This window comes from Chelonoidis abingdonii, chromosome 3 (genome assembly GCF_003597395.2).
Source record: "Chelonoidis abingdonii isolate Lonesome George chromosome 3, CheloAbing_2.0, whole genome shotgun sequence".
Classification (NCBI taxonomy): Eukaryota; Metazoa; Chordata; order Testudines; family Testudinidae; genus Chelonoidis; species Chelonoidis abingdonii.
Genome location: NC_133771.1, coordinates 113,532,226 through 113,551,793, shown reverse-complemented (window position 1 = coordinate 113,551,793; position 19,568 = coordinate 113,532,226). Strand labels below are relative to the sequence as shown.

Here is a 19,568-nt window from a genome sequence, read left to right as displayed (position 1 = left end):
TTCCTTTACTAATGTTAAAAAAAAAAAAAAAAATCTGGTGACCTTTTCTTTGAACAGCTCTAGTGCCCCCAGGTTTGGAGCAGAGATGTGAAATTTGGCAGGCAGGTGACTTGTGCTGTCCCCTATTATAATTCACCCAAACTGGGCCAAAAAAATTGAAGATAGCACATGCTCAGTAGAGACTTCAGAGATTGTACCTACTGAAATCTCTGAAGATTCTGTTTGCCCAATCCAGCCTGGGACTGAGCAGGATTTTCTCAGCAATTGCAGCTTTGGGCTGCTACTGGCTGGGCCAGGTCTAGGTTCAGGCACTCCAACGGACAGCAGGAAGACTGGTTTCAGAGTAATAGCCGTGTTAGTCTGTATCTGCAAAAAAAAACAACAGGAGTACTTGTGGCATCTTAGAGACTAACAAATTTATTTCAGCATGCGCTTTCATGAGCGAAGACTGTCTCTCCTGTGCTCTCAAATGTCACCTGGCAGGGCCCACATACCATGGACAAGGAATCTGCCTGATACATAAAGCAAAGGAGAGATCAAACTAAGGTTCCACAAACAACTTTAATTTTGGCACATTCTAACTTTTGAGTATTTGACTTTGCAACCTTACAAATGTTCTTTTAATGTAGTGTGTGTGTGTGTGAGTGCGCGCGCATATTAACTTATACAGGCTTATCATTGTTATCACTAATACATTTACTAAAAAAGTAAGCTAAACCCATAAGAGGGTAATGAAAATTTTTGCTTTTGAATAAGAGGTTGCCAACCTCAGAAGGTTGTAAAGCACTGGTCTGGTTAACAGTCTTTTCTGTTATCGATACCCCAGAACCCAATAACATAAAGATGAACCAGTTTTATTGTATTATTCAACTTATCCTGAGGTTAAACTTTCCTAAATATCTATTGCCATGATCAACCACAATGATTTCTGTGTATCCATGATTGTCTGTCATGTCAGTAATCCTCAGATCAAAACTCCATAAAATAAATTAGTACAATGCATTTACAAGAGCATCAAATGATCCATTTTGGTCAGTCATGTTAGGGATTCAGAGATATCAACATCTCCGCACTTCTACTGAAAGTATTTTTTGTACTTTCTCAAATGTCTCATCTATTGACTCAGTGTGTTTACAGATAAGTTTTAGACTTGAGCGGAATAGAAACGTTAGAGTTCTGTCAAGATAAGGATTATGACACCACTGTTCTAGTATCTAATTGAAATGATAAACATTACTGTTTTTTAAGTAGGTAGGCTTCTTTGTGGAAAGAAATTTTAAAATACTTTCTTTAAAAAAATAAATACATCTTTAAAAAACAAGAACAAGACGACTGCGGTATTAAGCAGTTTTTAAGGGTCAGACTTAAAGAAGGGAGAATGAGAGTTGTCTTCTTCTCTGTTCTAACTTGCCCTATTGCACAGAAACATTGTAGTGGATACAGAATACTGGTCATTGTTGTGATCAGCTCCTTCTATTTAGGCTGACCATAAAAAGTTAAACTGAGGGTTTTCTGTTAATGGTGATTTAAATGTGTTTATGCTGCCATACAAGCTCACTTATTCAGGGCAGACTGTTGTATCCCTCAGCTGTGTATTAGCTGTGATACTTTACTTGGGATTAATGACATAAAAAGGTCCTGGAAGAAAGGTGAGACAGATGAAGGAAAGGAGAAATCAGAACATAGCTACCTACATAACTGCTGATTACTGGTTCTTGATTTTAAAATCCATTTTATTTACAATTTGTGAATTTTTAAAAATTATCCTTCAGTAATTATAAGCAGTTTAAATTCACCTGACAGACTGACTGCTCTATTTTTAGCTTTAGCAGAAACTTAGCACATTTGTTTAGAGAAGCTTTTATTTTCAAAATAAAGGAATACAAAGCTCCTCTCCAAATATCAAGTGATAGTTATCTCTTTCCGAGACATTTGATGTGTTCTTTAAACAGATTCTCTCTCTCTGTCTCATGTTTCTTAAACTGCTCTATTTCAAGTTTTTGTCCATAGATGCTGTGCTAGTGAAACTCTAGTGTGAAACTTCCTTTAAATGCTCCTGAATGCTATGGAATAGATTATCAATCACTTTCTAAATTAAACTAAACTAACCGAGTGTTAAATATTGACTTAGGGTATTTATTTATTAGTATTACATAATCCATTACATATGTATTATGCAATGCTCGGAACTGGACTAAAGCTGTCATCAGTATGACAGTGTATTACTAACTGTATTAGTCACGTTTTGTGAAACTATGACTGCATTACCCAGGTCATTGCAGATAACCTTTAGCCTACGTTTTGTAAACTGCTCCAGCTGAGTGGATCCTTCTGGCTATGCAGAGCCATAGTGAAGTCAATGGTGCTCAGCATTGGTGTAAGGGCCTGTGGAAGGCAGCCTGAAGGATCAGGGCCCAGGGCCATCTGATACCAGTCAGCTCTTGGGGAACCAGGGTGCAGTATCCAGCCTGTCTGACTCATGAAAGATACCCCCCAGCCTCTGCTTAAACCAAAATCCATCAGAGAAAAAACTTGCAGAGAGCAATGAAGGGCAGATGGGAGACACACCTATAGGCCTGGTCTACACTATGCGTTTATACAGATTTTAGCAGCGTTAAACCGATTTAATGCTGCACCCGTCCACACAATGAGGCCCTTTATATTGATATAAAAGGCTCTTTAAACCGGTTTCTGTACTCCTCCCCGACGAGAGGAGTAGCGCTGAAATCAGTGTTACCATAAATCGGATAAGGTTAGTGTGCCGAAATCGACAGTATGGCCTCCGGGCGTATCCCACAGTGCACCACTGGTGACTGCCTGGACAGCAATCTGACTCAATGCACTGGCCAGGTAGACAGGAAAACCCCGCGAACTTTGAATTTCATTTCTTGTTTGGCCAGCGTGAGAGCTCACCAGCACAGGTAACATGCATTTCTGAGAATCGAACCGCACAGGAGGTACTGGATCTGATCGCTATATGGGAGAGGATCTGTGTCTAACAGAACTCTGTTCCAAAAGACAAAATGAAAAAAACATTTGAAAACATTTCCAAGCAATGATGGAGAAAGGCCACACCAGGACTCAGTGCAGTGCAGAGTAAAGTTAAGGAGTTCAGACAAGCCTACCAGAAAACCAAAGAAGCAGACGGAAGTCTGGGAGGCCAAAAAAGTGCTGCTTGCTTGAGCTGCATGCAATTCTAGGGGGGTCCGCCACCACTACCACCCTGTCCGGGATTCGAGTGGGGTGGTAATCTCAGCCATGGCTGAGATTCTGTGGACAGGAAGATAGAGGAGAGGAAGAGATGACAAGCCTTGCAGAGGGCACACAGCCCTCCTTCTCCCACACAGCCAGGAGCTTTCTCACCCTGACGGAATTACCCTCCCAGCCCCCCAAGCCCTAGCCCACAACACGAAGCCATGGAAGCGACCTCTGGTAGTGTACTTTGTAATATAAACATGGTTAAAAGCAAGCATTTTTTTAATGATTGATTTGCCCTGAGATGGATGCTGTCGCGCCAGTACAGTTATTGGAAAAGTTTGTTAACATGTCTGGGGATGGGCGAGATCCTCAGGCATCTCCAGGAAGCTCTCATGGAGGTACTCCAAAAGCCTTGCAGAAGGTTCTGGGCAGGGCAGCCTATTCCATCCACCATGGTAGGACACTTGACCACGCCATGCATGTAGCAAGTAGTCTGGTATCATTGCATGACAAAGCTAGCGCGTATGGTCCAGTGTTTGCTGGCATCAAGCAACATTCTTTCTTTATCTCTGCTATGTTATCTCAGGAGAGTGATATCGTTCATGGTAACCTGGTTGAAATTCAGGAATTTATAATTAAGGGACAGAGATGGCCATCCTACTGGCTGTTTGCCTGTGTCTAAAAAGAAATCCTTCCTTGCAGGTAGCAAGGGGGGAGGGGGAGGAAAGAAGGCGCTGAGCTTTTCGGTTGGCTAGCAGGATCTCCTCTGCTACCAGCCAACGTGGGGTGCAAGGGGGTGATTAGCAGTGATCTTCCATATACAGCTAGTGGTGGGGGAGGGTAAGCAATCATCCAAGAATTGGATGGGGGGGGAGGTTCTGCTGCTGCATGTTAACAGGAAAGAACGCACTGAACGGGATTTGCTGTCTATTTGTAAAGGAGGGCACTGTATGTATGAAGCTGCAGAAGCCGAAAGACAACGGCTTACCATGGCTGCAGGCAAGCTGAATCGCTCCCAGACTGTGTCTGTGTGATCTCTAACACCAAACCGCAGCACTCATATTAAATGCAAAATGCGACTTGTAGTGAAACACATGTCATGTAAGGTGATAGTGTTGTTCACCGTGAAAGAGTAAAGCATTGTCTTGTAAAATGTATCTTTTAAATACTTCTCTCCTTTTTCCCTCCTCTGCAGCTGCAATTTTTCAACTTCCTACTCATCCGAAGGCTATCTCAGATAAGGCGCAGAAAAAAAGATCGGACGAAATGTTCTTGGAAATCATGGAAGTGACCTGCAATGAAGAGCATCTGAATAGTGGAAGAACATGGTAGCAAATGAAGAAAGATGCCAGTGAATGTGAGGACAGGAGGGACCAACGTGAGGATAGAAGGGACACGTGAGGAGAGGAGGAGGCTCGAAATGAGAAGGATATCGCACGGAACTAAGGACTCATGCACAGGCGGTGGCGGGATGCAAGCTGGGGCTGCTTGGTGATCACAGACGACATCCTTTGACGTCTGGTGAGCTTCGAGAACAGCAAGCTGGGTCAGAGAGTGCTGCTGCAGCCACTGTCGTAACCACCGGCACCCCTATCATTTCCAATATCTCGCACCCAGACGCGTAAAAACGTGTGGGGAAGGCTTCGTGCACACCCCACTCCACCCGCGTGACAGCCACAACCAAAAAGGCTGTCATTACATTGAAATATGTTTTAGTGGCCTTTCCTCCCTCCTATCCTCCTCCTAAACCACACCCGTGCTCATCGTTCTCTCCCTCTTTTATTAATGACTTTTTATTAAAGAATACAGATTTTTAGTGACTTTATTCCTTATTTCCTCCTGTATCGAAGGAGGAGGGTGGGTTGCTTACAGGGAATGAGTCAATCGGCAGGGGGGTTCATCAAGGTGGAAACAAACACAACAGTCACACCGTACCTGCCCATGATTAATCATTCAAGCTTCTCTGATGCGCACGCTCTGGTGTGCTCTTTAACGCCTGGTGTCTGGCGCGCGTAATCAGCGGCAGGTATTGCCTAGCCTCGCACCCTGCCATAGAGGTTCGCCCCATACATCTCACAGAGATTGTTGATCAAACGCAAGCAGCAACGACAATGGGAACATTGGTTTGGCCTGAGATCTTGAGGGAGTCGAGTAATTGCGAAAAGCGCTTTTAACGGCCAAATGCTCACATTGCTACCCCATCGTTATGCACTTTGCTCAGCTCTGTAGTTGAAACAGCTCCTGACTCAGTGTCCAGGCTGCCTGTTATGCTTCATGAGCCTGGCATCAAGGGGTAAGCTCGGTCCCAGGATACTACAGGCATTTCAACATCCCAACTGTTATTTCTCTGGTCGAATTAATTCCCTGCGCGCAGCCGTTTAAACAGAGTAGTGTTCCTGAAGACGCGAGATCATAAACCTTCCTGGCCATCCCACGTAATGTTGTGAAACGTCCCTTGTGATCCACCAGTGCTTGCAGTCACCTGGAAAAGTACCTTTCGCGATTTACGTACTTGTGCTCCGGTGCAAAGATAGATGGAACCATATCCTAATGCCCCACCACAGTTAGTGATGCTTTGCTGCAATGGGATCCTACATGACCTGACACATTTCCCAGAGTCACAACCTCGTACGCAGCAGCTTAATGATTGCTTTGACTACTTGCATCACAGCAGCCCCACACAGTAGAATTGCCACTCAATAATGTTTTCCGACACTGACCGGCTAGCTGTCACTTGTTGCAAGCTCCAGAGCGCTATGCCACTTGCTTCTCAACTGTGAGGGCTGCTCTCACTTGGTATCGGTGTGTTCAGGCAGGGGAAAGCAAGTCACAAAGTTCCATGAAAGTGCCCTTACGCACGCCGAAGTTTCGCACCACTGCGATACGTCCAACCTGCAAACATGCCGGTCCACCAGTCTGTCTGTTTCCCGGGCCAAATCGGTGTTCATATAGCTAGAGTACCTGCCCCCATTACCACGCAAGGATCTCCAAAGCGCAGGGGCCCGCGTTTAAGAGTAAATTCTGTGTCCATGCTCATCACTCCTCGTCGCCGCTCTGCGTAGCTCCTCTCCTGCGCTGGCTTTGCAGGTCCTGGTGTCAGCAATAGACTGCACAAGAATGCGCGAGTTGTTTACAATGTCCACAATTGCGTTTGATCTGATCAGGGTACATGCTGTGGCTATGGCAATTGCACAGTTTACCAGAAAAAGGCGCGAAAACGTTGTGCTCTGCTTTCACAGGGAGGGTGAGGCTGTACCGAACCACCCACGACAATGTTTTTGCCCCATCAGGCACTGGATCTCAAACCCAGAATCCAAAGGGCAGGGGAGACTGCAGGAACTATGGCAATAGGCTACAGGATAGCTACCCACAGTGCAACGCTCCGGAAATCGACACTAGCCTCGGTACATGGACGCACACCGCCGAATTAATGTGCTTAGTGTGGCCGCGTGCACTCGACTTTATACAATCTGTTTTACAAAACCAGTTTATGTAAAATTGGAATAATCCCGTAAATTGTAGACATACCCATACTCTTCCTGACAAGGGTGACAAGATTAAGACATTTGCATTAGCATACAGAATGAAGAACAGAGACAACTCCCCTAGCCTCATCTGCATGAAAGATGGGACAAGGAGACATGCAGAATGAAGAACAGATAATGGCACTGAACTCTGGGACCAGAAAAGTAGGGAAGCACTGCATTATGGAAATCTCTGCTCCAGATGTTTATGAACCTATGCCTGCCCACACCCAGCTCAGCAGTTATCAGACCAATTCTAGTAATGAATCCTTGATTGATATCCAAAATACTAGTTGCATTGTGAGTTCCCTGGACGAAAACACCACCCATAGCCTGAGTGATCAGCTCCTATTGTCTAGCCTAAAGAAAACCTTTGAATCATCAGTTTACCTATAAAGAAATCTAGTTCTCCCTTGAACCATTGTATTTTCTCTACAAAAATCCCTAATCACCCTCCACTCAGTGTTCTAATCCTTAGATCCAAACTATGCATCAGTTCCACTGGGACTCCATCTTCTCCTGACTGTGCTGGGGGCTCTGCCTGTCTCCAACACTCAGGACCCTGAGCTACCACCGTCACCTGGGAACTCCGACCAGCTCAAGCCTCATGGAGTGGGCAAGATCCCCTTCTTTCTCTCTGTTTTCCTTTCTACCTTAGGGATTAATCTTTAATAATCTAACTGTTATGTTTGTTTAGGCCCTCCTTGTGTAGTTAGCACTATTATTCAATAAATAACTTGTATAGTTAAGCTGGTTGCTTCTCTCTCTCTTGCTGAACTTTACTCTTTTATGTTTTTAGTTTCCCACATTCACTCTACAGCAACGCTTCATTTACCTAAGCTAAAGATCCCTGCAGTGCCCAAAATACTGTGGGGTTTGCTCATCAAGTAGATTACTGCCCATACAATTGTGAGTGGGGATAGGGACGTGCTGAATCTGGGACACATAAAGGTGACAGCTTAAAAGTGCTACTTGACCCAGTTCATGGAGCCTAGGGGCATATGGGGAGGGGTGGGAAGGGAAGCTTTAAAGTGCTGCTCCATCCAGCCCAGTGAGTCTAGAGACATATAAGGGGTCAGTTTGACAGTGCTCATTGACCCAGTCTGCTCAGACTTGCTCTGTTAATGTACGTGTGGGTGCGTGTGCGTTCATCCGGTTCTGGGGCTGGAGAAACCCAGCCCTAGAAAACCTAGGTCCTGCAGGATAGCTCCATTGGGAGAGGACTTGCAGTGGAGGGAGAAGTAGAGCTCCATATGACAACACACGTGACACAAGCAGTACATTGACAGAATTACAGAAACCACTCCCCCCAAGAGAAACCTGAATAAATGAGCATATCCCAAAATAACGGCCAAATCTGGTAATGTCCTTAGGCATATGCAGCAAATGCGGCTGCATATGGCACCCGAAAATTTGAGGCACCCCTGGGTCTTAGTATATCCACTCTTCCTCTCACTGTTCTGACCCTTCCTGCAGGCTCCCACCACAGCTGGCTGCTGCAGCCTGGTGAGTCTTCCTCCAGATGGGATCTAGTACTTGAAAGTGAAAAAGCCTGCCAGACCTATTAGCACAACACTGAAACTGTTAGAGAGCCATTCAAGTTGTAATGAAGCCATTTAACAGGCATTTGCCAACCCCCAGGTATATACTGACAATTTCTGAATTTATTGACAAAAACAGTTCTGAATAAATATTACAGTAACGCACAACATGTTAGTCAACAGGACCTTAGTTTAAAATTTGCTTAAAAAATATCTCAGTGTGTTGCTGAAGATTATAAAAATCACATCTCTAAAAAATCCTTGCATAGATTTTCAGATGCACAATCTGAGTATTCATCTTTAGTGTTAAATGCTTGGATCTTCAGACATATAATTTTTTAAATAAATCCTTAAAAAGACCACCCATATCTAAAATACACGTGAGCCCGGGCTGCCATAGGGCTTAGGGGAACCAGTTTAATAATACTGCATAGGGCGCCATAAATCCCGAGGATGGCCCTGTCAGGGCCTTTATCCCCCTCTATGCCATCAGATACATGCCACATATGTTATAGAAAAACTACTTTAAAAATGCTTCAGAGAGTTTTGATAAGGGCAGGTGTGTACATCCAGCAGTACATGCTGCAGAGGAAAAATAAACATTGAAATAACATGTTGAACCTCTCTACAAATTTCTTTTAAAAAGCTCAAAATTGTTAAATCTAATATTTCAGGTCCTTCTAGGGTCATAAGCTGGGAATCACTCCATTCTCGCTAGTTGGGATGCACTGCTAAATATCAAACCTTAAGTATGTCACTGGCCCAGTTCTGGATAGTGCTTGCCCTGGGCTTCAGGACAATGTAATATTTTGGGAGTGGATGCTAGATTTAGACAAAGGAGAAAGCATTTTAGTTGCAGGTTGATTTAAAAAGCCAAACACATACTCGAAGCATATGCCTTGAAGTGGTAGGACATGGTATTTTATTGCTTTTATGTCTTCTTTTTAATCATTTTCTTACCATGCACAGCTTTGGCTAGGATCCATTGGCACAATCCTGTTCTAAGAATTTTTTTTTAACTGATTCAAAACAATAAATAAAGCAAAATTTCTAGGAAATAATTTTTTTTTTTTTTTTTACCATGGCTTCCTTCTTTTATGCTAAGATATATCATGAGCAATTCACTTATTGGAAAGGAATCAAGATTTGGATAGCAAGGATAAGAAATGGGGAGAGAGAGAAGGAGGGGTCTAGTTTGTGGAAAGAGCTTTACATAGGATTGTTCAGCAGAGAAGAAAAGAGACCTTCCAGCTGATACTCACTGGGCCAATTTATGCACACTCTGCGGTTACATGAGTTGTAAGTCATCACAGTACTTGGCCAATTATGTGCACATAAAAAGGTATGTACAACGTATATGATACCATGGGACATCTTGGGGAAAAAAACCCACAGAATTAACAAGAGATAGGTTTTATTAGCCTACCATGACAGAGGTGATAGGATCTGTGCAAGTAATTGTCCAAGAATCCTGTTAGTCAGGAGCCAGAGAGGCCTGCTATAAGGAAAATGAATAATCTTTTCCCATGCAATGTATTTTCCATCCAGGAATGAGAATTCTTTCCAACCCTAGCCCCACATTATTCTCACATACTTCCGTTCTTTTCAGCCTGGTCTCTGGAGAAATCTCAAGGAATTTATTGTCAGAGAGATCTCTGTGATACTGTATCAGCACGACAACAAACCAAAATAGAAAGGGACGCTGTGATTTCTAGTAAGTGTCAGAAAATTAGCAAAGTGCATTTTGAAATGTTTCCAGGTGCATGCCAAATATAACAATGCCCTTCTTTCTGGGTTGATTTGTCCCTATGATCGAATTGTACTGTCAAACATAGCATCTATGGGCTCTCCAGTTACATGCAGGACCAATGGGAGGCTTAAAAGCTCAGGTAAACCCTGAGGTAGAAAATCACAGTGTCTTTCTCCATTTACCTAGCTGTCTCACATAAGAACAGTCCCACTGACTTTTGCAGCAGCAACCCATACTGATTACTATCAAAAACAATGAGGAGTACTTGTGGCACCTTAGAGACTAACAAATTTATTTGGGCATAAGCTTTCGTGGGCTCAAACCCACTTCATCAGATGCATGGAGTGGAAAATAGAGTAGGCAGATATATACACACAGTATACGAAAAGATGGGAGTTGCCTTACCAAGTGGGGGGTCAGTTCTAACGAGACAATTCAATTAAAGTGGAAGTGCGCAATTATCAACAGGAGGAAAAATCACTTTTGTAGTGGTAATCAGGATGGCCCATTTCAAACAGTAGACAAGAAGTAGGAAAATAAGCATGGGGAAATTAGTTTTTAGTTTTTGTGGTAACTCATCCACTCCCAGTCTTTATTCAGGTCTAATTTGATAGCTTCCAGTTTGCAAATTAATTCCACTTCTGCAGTTTCTCACTGGAGTCTGTTTTTGAAGTTTTTCTGTTGAAGAATTGCCGCTTTTAAGTCTGTTATTGAGTGTCCAGGGATGCTGAAGTGTTCTCCAACTGCTTTTTGAATGTTACAGTATAATTCTTGATGTCTGATTTGTGCATATTTATTCTTTTGCGTAGAGACTATACGGTTTGGCCCATGTACATGGGAGAGGGACACTGCTGGCACATGATGGCATATTTCACAATGGTAGATGTGCAGGTGAGCAAGCCCCTGGTGGTATGGCTGATGTGATTAGCTCCTATGATGGATTCCCTTGCACAGATATGTGGACAGAGTTAACAATGGGGGTTGTTGCAGGGATAGTTTCCTGGGTTAGTGTTTTTGTTGTGTGGTGTGTAGTTACTGGTGGGTATTTGTTTCAGGTTGGGGGGCTGTCTGTAAGTGAGGACTGGCCTGTCTCCCAAGGTCTGTGAGAGTGAGGCATCATCCTTCAGGATAGGTTGTAAATCTTTGATGATGCGCTGGAGAGGTTTTAGTTGGGGCTGAAGGTGACAGCTAGTGGCATTATGTTACTTTCTTTGTTGGGTCTGTCCTGTAGTAGGTGACTTCTGGGTACCCTTCTGGCTCTGTCAATCTGTTTCTTCACTTCAGCAGGTGGGTATTGTAGTTTTAAGAATGCTTGATAGAGATCTTGTAGGTGTTTGTCTCTGTCTGAGGGATTGGAGCAAATGTGGTTATATCTTAGAGCTTGGCTGTAGACAATGGATCATGTGATGTGGTCTGGATGAAAGCAGGAGGCATGTAGGTAAGTATAGCGGTCAGTAGGTTTCCAGTATAGAGTAGTTATGTGACCATTGCTTTTTTGCACTGTAGTGTCCATGAAGTGGATCTCTTGTGTGGACTGGTCTAGGCTGAGGTTGATGGTGGAATTCTTCAAGGACCTCTTTCCCATGGGTCCAGATGATGAAGATGTCATCAATGTAGCGCAGGCAGAGTAGAGGCATTACGGGATGAGAACTGAGGAAGTGTTGTTCTAAGTCAGCCATAAAAATGTTGGCATACTGTGGGGCCATGTGGGTACCCATAGCAGTGCCAGTACCCATAGCAGTGCCGAATCTGAAATAGTTGTGGGTAAGGACAAAGTCATAAAGTTCAGTCACCAGGTATGTCGTGACATTAATGGGGATACTGTTCCTGACAGTTTGTACTACATCTGTGTGTGGAATATTGGTGTAGAAGGCTTCTACATCCATAGTGGCTAGGATGGTGTTTTTGGAAGACCACCAATGGATTGTAATTTCCTCAGGAAGTCAGTGTTGTCTCAAAGATAGCTGGGAGTGCTGGTAGCGTAGGGCCTGAGAAGAGAGTCTACACAGCCAGACTATTATTGTATTCAAGTACAGGACAACTCTGACATCCAATGGCCAGTTCGAGTCACTGCAAGTGTAGATTTCTTCTGGTTACTGCATCTCCTAACAACTTGGAATGATACAACTTTTACTCTTTATGAATTTCAGCAAAATAATAAACAATTTAAGTGTTTTTATTGTTTACATCAACATATTTTTGCAAGTAAAAACATTAGTTATGTCAGAGAATCCAAGTATGGAGAAACCGTAAATCCTTAATTATCATCATAAATCTTGTATAAAATCATTTACTGAAGCTTTAATTACTTTAATTGAAAATTCTAAAAGTGAGCCAACTGACAGTTACTAGTATAGGCCAATACCTTTAATACATTATTATTGTGAAATATATGCCTGAAGATTGTCAGTAATTCAGGATCTCATATACCCAAACTAGTAAGTCAATAATAAAGCTCTCCTTGACCTCCATGGGTGTAAGGTCAAGCATCAAGTAGTTCTGTGAAGTGAAGATGTGGATTTGATAATGCAGGTAATACATAATTCACCTGAGAATCAGATAAGCACCGTATTATAAAACCAGGCTAGAAACTATCTGGGGAATTGCATAGGATAGGCTGGTTCCACAACCATGGGTCCTCTGCCATCCCACCAAAAAAACCCAAACAAAAAACCCACCTATTTTTATCAGGCAAACTATTTAAACACAGTTGTGTAATGAGTGTGGTTTTGCTCCCACACTACCTTAAAGCTAGTGTTATAGGGCACAGCCTATTCTAGCTCTTGAGGTTATCTTTAGATAAACAGAATCTTATTCCTGCTTTATAAAAAAGCACCCCAGGAAGTCTCACATTGAAGAGACAGAACTGTACCGAAAATAGCCAGGCTATGGTGCAGCTGGGAGGGAAGTAAAGCCTCTTTTCTAAAGTGATCTGTTTTCTAACCATTTCCTCTCTTCAGAGGCACGTCTCCATTCTGTGCTAGTAACCCCGAGACGTGAGTGAAAAGAGCAGACACGTGCACAGCAGCAGACGAATGCACTCCAAAAGCCATCCGGAAAAACATCCCCCTCTGTGTTCAACTCTGTCCCTAGGACTAGGTCTCGCTCCGCCAGCAGCGCCGCTCCCGCTGCAGGGACCCCACTCAGCTCCACCCGGCCAGGGCGCAGGGCTCGGACAAGCAGCGAAGGTTTTCAGGCCAGGGCTCAAGACGGAGCCGCACTGAGCAGAGCCAGAGCGGGAACGTTGCACGCGGGCTGCTGACGCTCTGCCCAGTGCCCCGCGTCTGACCGGTCAATGGGGGCTAAGCCGAACAGTTAAACCCGTCACAGACACGCCCCAGCCTCCGGCTGCCCAGGAGCGCGGGGGCGGGTGGCCGGTCCTAGGCTGGGCATTTCCGTGGCACACGGGGCGGGCGGCGCTCCCCTCACCTCCGTGCCCGGGGCTCAGAGAGCGCTGCACGAAGCTCCCCGAAAGCGCGGAGTTGGGGAGGGGGCAGCGCGCCTGACGCCCACTGGTCATTTGTGAAAAGAAAGACACAGCTCGGGCCCGTCAACGAAACCAACCCCCTCCCCCGGAACTACAGCTCCCAGCATGCAGTTGGGGCCGCGCTAATGCAGTCAGCGCACACACCGTCCAGAGGCGGGTGCATTTATCTCGTTCCTCAGCCGGGCGCGATCCCGTCATGCTTCTGGGCGACGCGCACCACAGTTTCGTTTTTCTCCTCAGTTTTGTAGCGGATGGTAAAGCTGGTCCGGTGACTCATCGACGCGGTATTGCTCGAGGGGAGGAAGGGCTAGATGCGAGAACATTACGCATTTCCTCCGAAACGTCACTTCCGGCCGCCATTTTGTGGCTGAGCCGGGTGAAGTCCGGAAGCGGTTGGTGCTCGGTGGTTTCGAGTCAGGCCTCGCTTGCTGTCGCCATGACGGATCGTTACACCATCCACAGCCAGCTGGAGCACCTGCAGTCCAAGTACATCGGCACGGGCCACGCGGACACCACCAAGTGGGAGTGGCTGGTGAACCAGCACCGCGACTCGTACTGCTCCTACATGGGCCACTTCGACCTGCTCAACTACTTCGCCATCGCCGAGAACGAGAGCAAGGCGCGCGTGCGCTTCAACCTCATGGAGAAGATGCTGCAGCCCTGCGGCCCGCCCGCCGACAAGCCCGAGGAGTCCTAGCAGCGCCCCGCCCTCCACCTGCCAGGGGACCCCCGCCCGCCAAAAACGTTTAGACCCGGCCCGGTTTCCTCAGAACTCGCCCGACCTCAGGGGAGCGAAGCCGGGATGGACTCGGGGCGGGAGCGGCTCTCGGGAGGAGTGAGACGAAGTTGCCTCGCCGCTGCTGGGGGTGGGAGCTTGGGCTGGCCCCGCTGGACCTTGTTACCCCCTCTCCTCTGTCGATCACGACCGAGCCCGGCAAACACATTGATCCGTCGCCCCGCCTCTAGCTTTGGCCTGTGAGGGACCCGGAACCCCCGCTTCCCGATATGGGGCTTAACTACGAGGAAAGCACGTGTCGTCCGGATCAGCCACTGTGTGGCCCGCTGCTCCTGAGGGGACTTGACCTAGGCTGGAGGGACTTAGCCGTTAGGCCTTTCATGTGGGGTAGCACTGTTTTCAGTCCTACGCCATCATTTGTTTAGCTGTCTGGTTTTTGGTTTTTTTTACATATGTGAAATAAAAATGCTTTGAGTGCTTTCAAATGTTGCTCTTTGTGAACTGCCCTTGGGGTAATTAATGGCTTGGTAGGAAAACCAGGGACCAGTCAAGTTATCAGAGGGGTAGTGGTGTTAGTCTGTAGCCACAAAAACAAGGAGGAGACCGGTGGCACCTTAAAGACCAACTGATTTATTGAGCATAAGCTTTCATGGGTAAAAAATCCACTTCTTCAGATGCATGGAGTGAAAACTACAGATGCAGGCATTATTACATTGACCACTAATGCCTGCGTCTGTAGTTTTCATTTCATGCATCTGAAGAAGTGGATTTTTTACCCATGAAAGCTTATGCCCAATAAATCAGTTAGTCTTTAAGGTGCCACTGGACTCCTGGTTTCTTTGTAACTATAGTATTGTTTGTTTGCAGAGTTTTTGGGTGCATTTGTTTCTGAAGCATGAACTGTGGGTTCCATAACTGCAGCTATTTCCCCATCCTGTGTTCCATGTATTTGCTTACCAAAATTCAAACAACCTGTAGATTTTTATGGTGCTCCCAGGGATTAATTGGAGTCATCAGTGTAGTGTGCTAGTAAAATGCACAACACAGCCACCCTATACAATAAGTAATCTGATGCTCCCTGGCCCTGAATTACTATGTGGGATACTGTTCACTAATTATTTTCTCTAGTATCCCGTTTGCTCTTGTCTCTGTTTCCTCTGGGCGCTGCTGGGGTCTCTAAACCTCTCCTCATTTTGTGTGGTGTGTCTTCTCTTCCTCTGGTTTCTCCTTTTGTTGCTTTCACTCTTTTCTTCCCTTACAGGGTATATAGTTCTGTTGCCTCTTCTATTTTGACCATTGTACTAACAGCAAAGTGGAACTTCATCTCCTAAATGTAGACTGCATACAGCAACAGAGTAAAACACTGCGAGAAGTCTGGGAAAGATGAAATAACTTTTGCTGAAAGACTTCTCCCCTATTAGTAGTACCCATTTCCACAACAAGCAAAAATCTATCTTTTATCTGTGCAGATATTCTTTTAATAATGTTCATGTTTCTATCTTGGAAGAGTAAAGTATATAAAACCTTAGTGTAGGAGTGTTGGGCACAGTGATGAAGTGCTGGGGCAACAACTTGCAACTACAGTTAACTTGACTGGCAGAGTGGATTCTGCTGCTCTTCGCTTGTTTCTAACTTGAGAATATCGTACTGTTTGCTTGCAAAACCAAACAGTTTGAATTTTGGGAGGTAGAACCTTGTAACATTTATGAAGCTCTTATTTTGGGAACTGGACAGTAATGGCCACTGTCTTTTATTTTTCAGTTCCAAATTGAAGTGTTGGTTTGTCTTTCTAGTTCAGGAAGTGGAGGTTTAGTACTATGTGCAGTTTGGAGCTGCATTGTCACCTCCCTCCTGCAAAAGTGTTTCCAAAATTATAACCCTTTCCATATGAGATGAAGGGGAATCTATTAATTCAACTATTTCGTAGGGCATACACCATTATCACATGTAGTCTGGACACAGGCAGAAGCTAAAATAAAGCTTTGGCAAATCTGTTTTATCTAGCACAGGATAGATACAGAAATGCATTTCATTACAATTCAATATACACCGCTACCCTGATATAATGCTGTCCTCGGGTGCCAAAAAATCTTACCGCGGTCTAGGTGAAACCACATTATATTGAGCTTGCTTTGATCTGCTGGAGTGTGCAGCCCCGCCCCCCGGAGCACTGCTTAACCGCATTATATCCGAATTTGCGTTATATTGGGTCGTGTTATATTGGGGTAGAGATGTATCTGGATACAAAGTTTGTCATTTTAAACCAACAGTTTTAAGTTTGGGGTAGACAGATTACCTTTCTGTGCTGCCCAATCTTTTATTAAGGCCTTGCCTTCATGAGTTACCACTTATAACACTCTGAACCCCCCTGTGTTGATACCATATGAGTGACTTTGGTTTAGCTTAAATCCTTTCTCCAGTAACAAGCTAAACCAAAAAAAAAACAAAAAAAGCCTCCAGCTTTTAATATTATAAGTGGCCACAAGGGGGAGGTTTTTGTATAACTCCATCACTTTTAAATTCACAGCTTTAGGTTATACTGAACCTTTCCCATGTAGACAAGGCCTTAAATTGAGAGACCCTGTTCTAGAAGTACCAGTGATTAGCCAATATTTGCTCTGTTAGCATTTGACTTTTAGTACATTGAATGTGTAGAGGTAAAAATCAACAGAGTCCCGTGGCACCTTACAGACTAACAGATGTATTAAAGCATAAGCTTCCACAAAAACTTATGCTACCTTACGTCTGTTAGGCTATAAGGTGCCACAGGACTCTTTTTCTGGATCTGTAAAAAGCAACAAACACAGCTACCCCTCTAATACTAGATGTAAAAATGGTGCTTGAGCCTGATACAGCTTTACACAAATAATGCTTGCAGTTCCTGTCTGAAGACAAAGTACATGGTGTAACAAGTGACTAAGTTTAAAATAGTTTAATTTTTAAAAAATTGATGGTGTTCTTGAAAGTGTGGTTATTTGTACCAGATGATGCACAAATATGTAAAGCCCACAGACTGAAGGATAAAAGCACTGTTGGTAACTTGGATCTTCAATGGTAAGACTCAACAGGTAGCAGATGAATAAAGTGAGGATGAGGAAGCTCCTGCAGGGGCAGACAGGAAACCAGGAAAGTCCTGCAATCCTATAGGCTGAAAATGGCAGGTAGGTTGAATCTCTTAAAATGAAAGAAGAATCCAAAGGCTCCACCTTGCCCACTATTAAATCGATTTCTGAAGAAACCTTATGAAATGTTTTATGGGGAAGCTTTATTAATTGCCTTATCTAGTGTAACAATGCATGTTCCTGTCCATATTACATTAAAAAATGGAATGTAGGGCAGTGCAGTAGGGAACTTAATGTGCATCAGCAGTGTCTACATCAGTGATGGGCAATCTGCAGGATGCATGCAGTCCATCATGGTAATTTGATTGTGGGCTGTGAGACATTTTGCTGATACTGATTGTCCACAGGCACAGCTCCCTGCAGTTCCCAGAGGCTGTGATTTGCCACTGGTATTCTGTTGTTCAGTGTGATTAAAACTGCAATTAATTTTTTTAATTATGATTAATTTTTGAGTTAATCACATGAGTTAACTGACATTAATCGACAGCCCTAAATTTAATATAATATTCCATTGTATAATGCTACAAGGATTTGTTTTAAAAGACAAAAATGTAATTTGAATGTATATACTCTAGACAATTTAAAGGTTTGAATTAAAAAAAAGAAAAACCTCAGCTCTTTCATAGGGTTCAAAACTAGTTAAGCTATTATACAAGAAATGTACCAGAGAAATTAGGACTCAGGTTATCCTAACTCATTTTTGTTTGACCACTCAATATTCAGGTCTCACATTATAAGGGATATGCTTTGATATGAATGTTTGAATAGCTAGTAAACAGTGATGCTATGACACCTAATTTGCCAGAGGCTAATTAAAAATGCCTCTCGTCCAAAAGCCACCACCTTGTTTAAAGGTCTGTAAGGGTATTATGAGAAAATGTTGGACTGCTAAGGCTATGAATACTCCAGAAGTAACAACGTCTCATTTTGCAAAAGCTCAGATTTGTTATAAATTGAATGCCCAACCCTGCAAGCCTTCATTCACATGAGAATTCCTACTGAAGTATTCCCATTGAAACACGTGGGACTTCTCATGTGGGTAAGGATTACAAAACAGAATAAGTGATGCAAATTTGCAGTGTTATCCTTTTTTCTGTCAAAAAAAAAAAAAGGGCAAAGGATTTTTAGTAGGTATTGTTGCTCTACCTGTGAAACATTTGAGGTCAAAATAGTTTAATGTTTAAAAATTATAAAGGAGCTTTTATAATAGGTGATAAATTGTGTACACTACATATATACTAATATGAGCCCTTGACATTTACTAACTTCTGACTTAATTCTGTAGTCTTTAGGGACAAAAAATTCCAACTGACTTCAGTGGGAATTATGTTTGCAGAATCAGATCCATAATGGGTCCAATCCAAAATTTTTGTTAAAGCTAATGTTAAAAAATATTATACATAGGTTGAGAAAAGTGTCTGTACCTCTGGGTATAATGCTTAGATGATCCACAAAGTTTGTTTTTAAAGTCATATGATACATAGAGCTCAATCAGCAATAACCCAAATTTAGGTGAATAGATTTAACTACAGTTTAGATAATAGAATCCAAATAGTCAGGTCCATCACTCATGAAAAGTTGTACAGATATTTGGTTGTGGGAAAGCAAAGTATATATCAATGAGTGGAGATTGTCCCTCAGTGATTGAGAATTAGATAGGTCTATTTAGGAAATACTTTCCATGAGGAAAATATTTCAGTTACTTTCATGACTGCGCTTCTCATTAGCACTCCAGCTCATCCCTCCTGGTATTGCCAACATCTGGTGATGTGTTCTATGTAGATGTTCCTCGACCACCTGATGGCGTCGGACACCATGAGGTTCTGCATCAGTAGAGCGTTGACAAATTCCGCATTCTCTCAGCACTCTTGTTACTGGGGTCCCACGCGCCCAGGGTTCTAACAATCAGTGTGTGTCTGAACCGGATAACCCTTAGCTTTCAAGGGTGCAGAGGGGTGTATTTCTCTACCTTTTGAGCTCAGGCATCGTGGAAGGCCGGAGTCCTGTTCTTGAAGGGCACTGGGATGTCCATCATGATGATCTTCTGGTCCTCGGTGATGACAATGTCTGGTCGCAGCAGTGGTTACTCTGAATGTAAAATACCTGCTTTCTTATATTAATGACTTGCTGTTAAAACCAAAACCAATCAGTTTACATTGCATTACATTGTTTGCAGTAATGATAGCCATCCAATACAAAAAGTGGAACCA

At 43.7% G+C, this 19,568-nt stretch overlaps 1 protein-coding gene across 1 annotated transcript; it reads left to right on the top strand.

Annotated features, from left to right (window-relative positions):
- Positions 1-13,730: 13,730 nt before the first annotated feature.
- On the top strand, positions 13,731-17,967 carry SF3B5 (splicing factor 3b subunit 5). Its single transcript, XM_032794726.2, has 2 exons — positions 13,731-14,919; positions 14,976-17,967. The coding sequence occupies exon 1, from the start codon at positions 13,937-13,939 to the stop codon at positions 14,195-14,197; it is 261 nt and encodes an 86-aa protein (XP_032650617.2). The 5' UTR covers positions 13,731-13,936; the 3' UTR covers positions 14,198-14,919; positions 14,976-17,967.
- The last annotated feature ends 1,601 nt before the right edge of the window (positions 17,968-19,568 follow it).

Bases quoted from the DNA above. Each gene is read 5' to 3' on its own strand.
- SF3B5 (XM_032794726.2), top strand. From the start codon at position 13,937: ATGACGGATCGTTACACCATCCACAGCCAGCTGGAGCACCTGCAGTCC.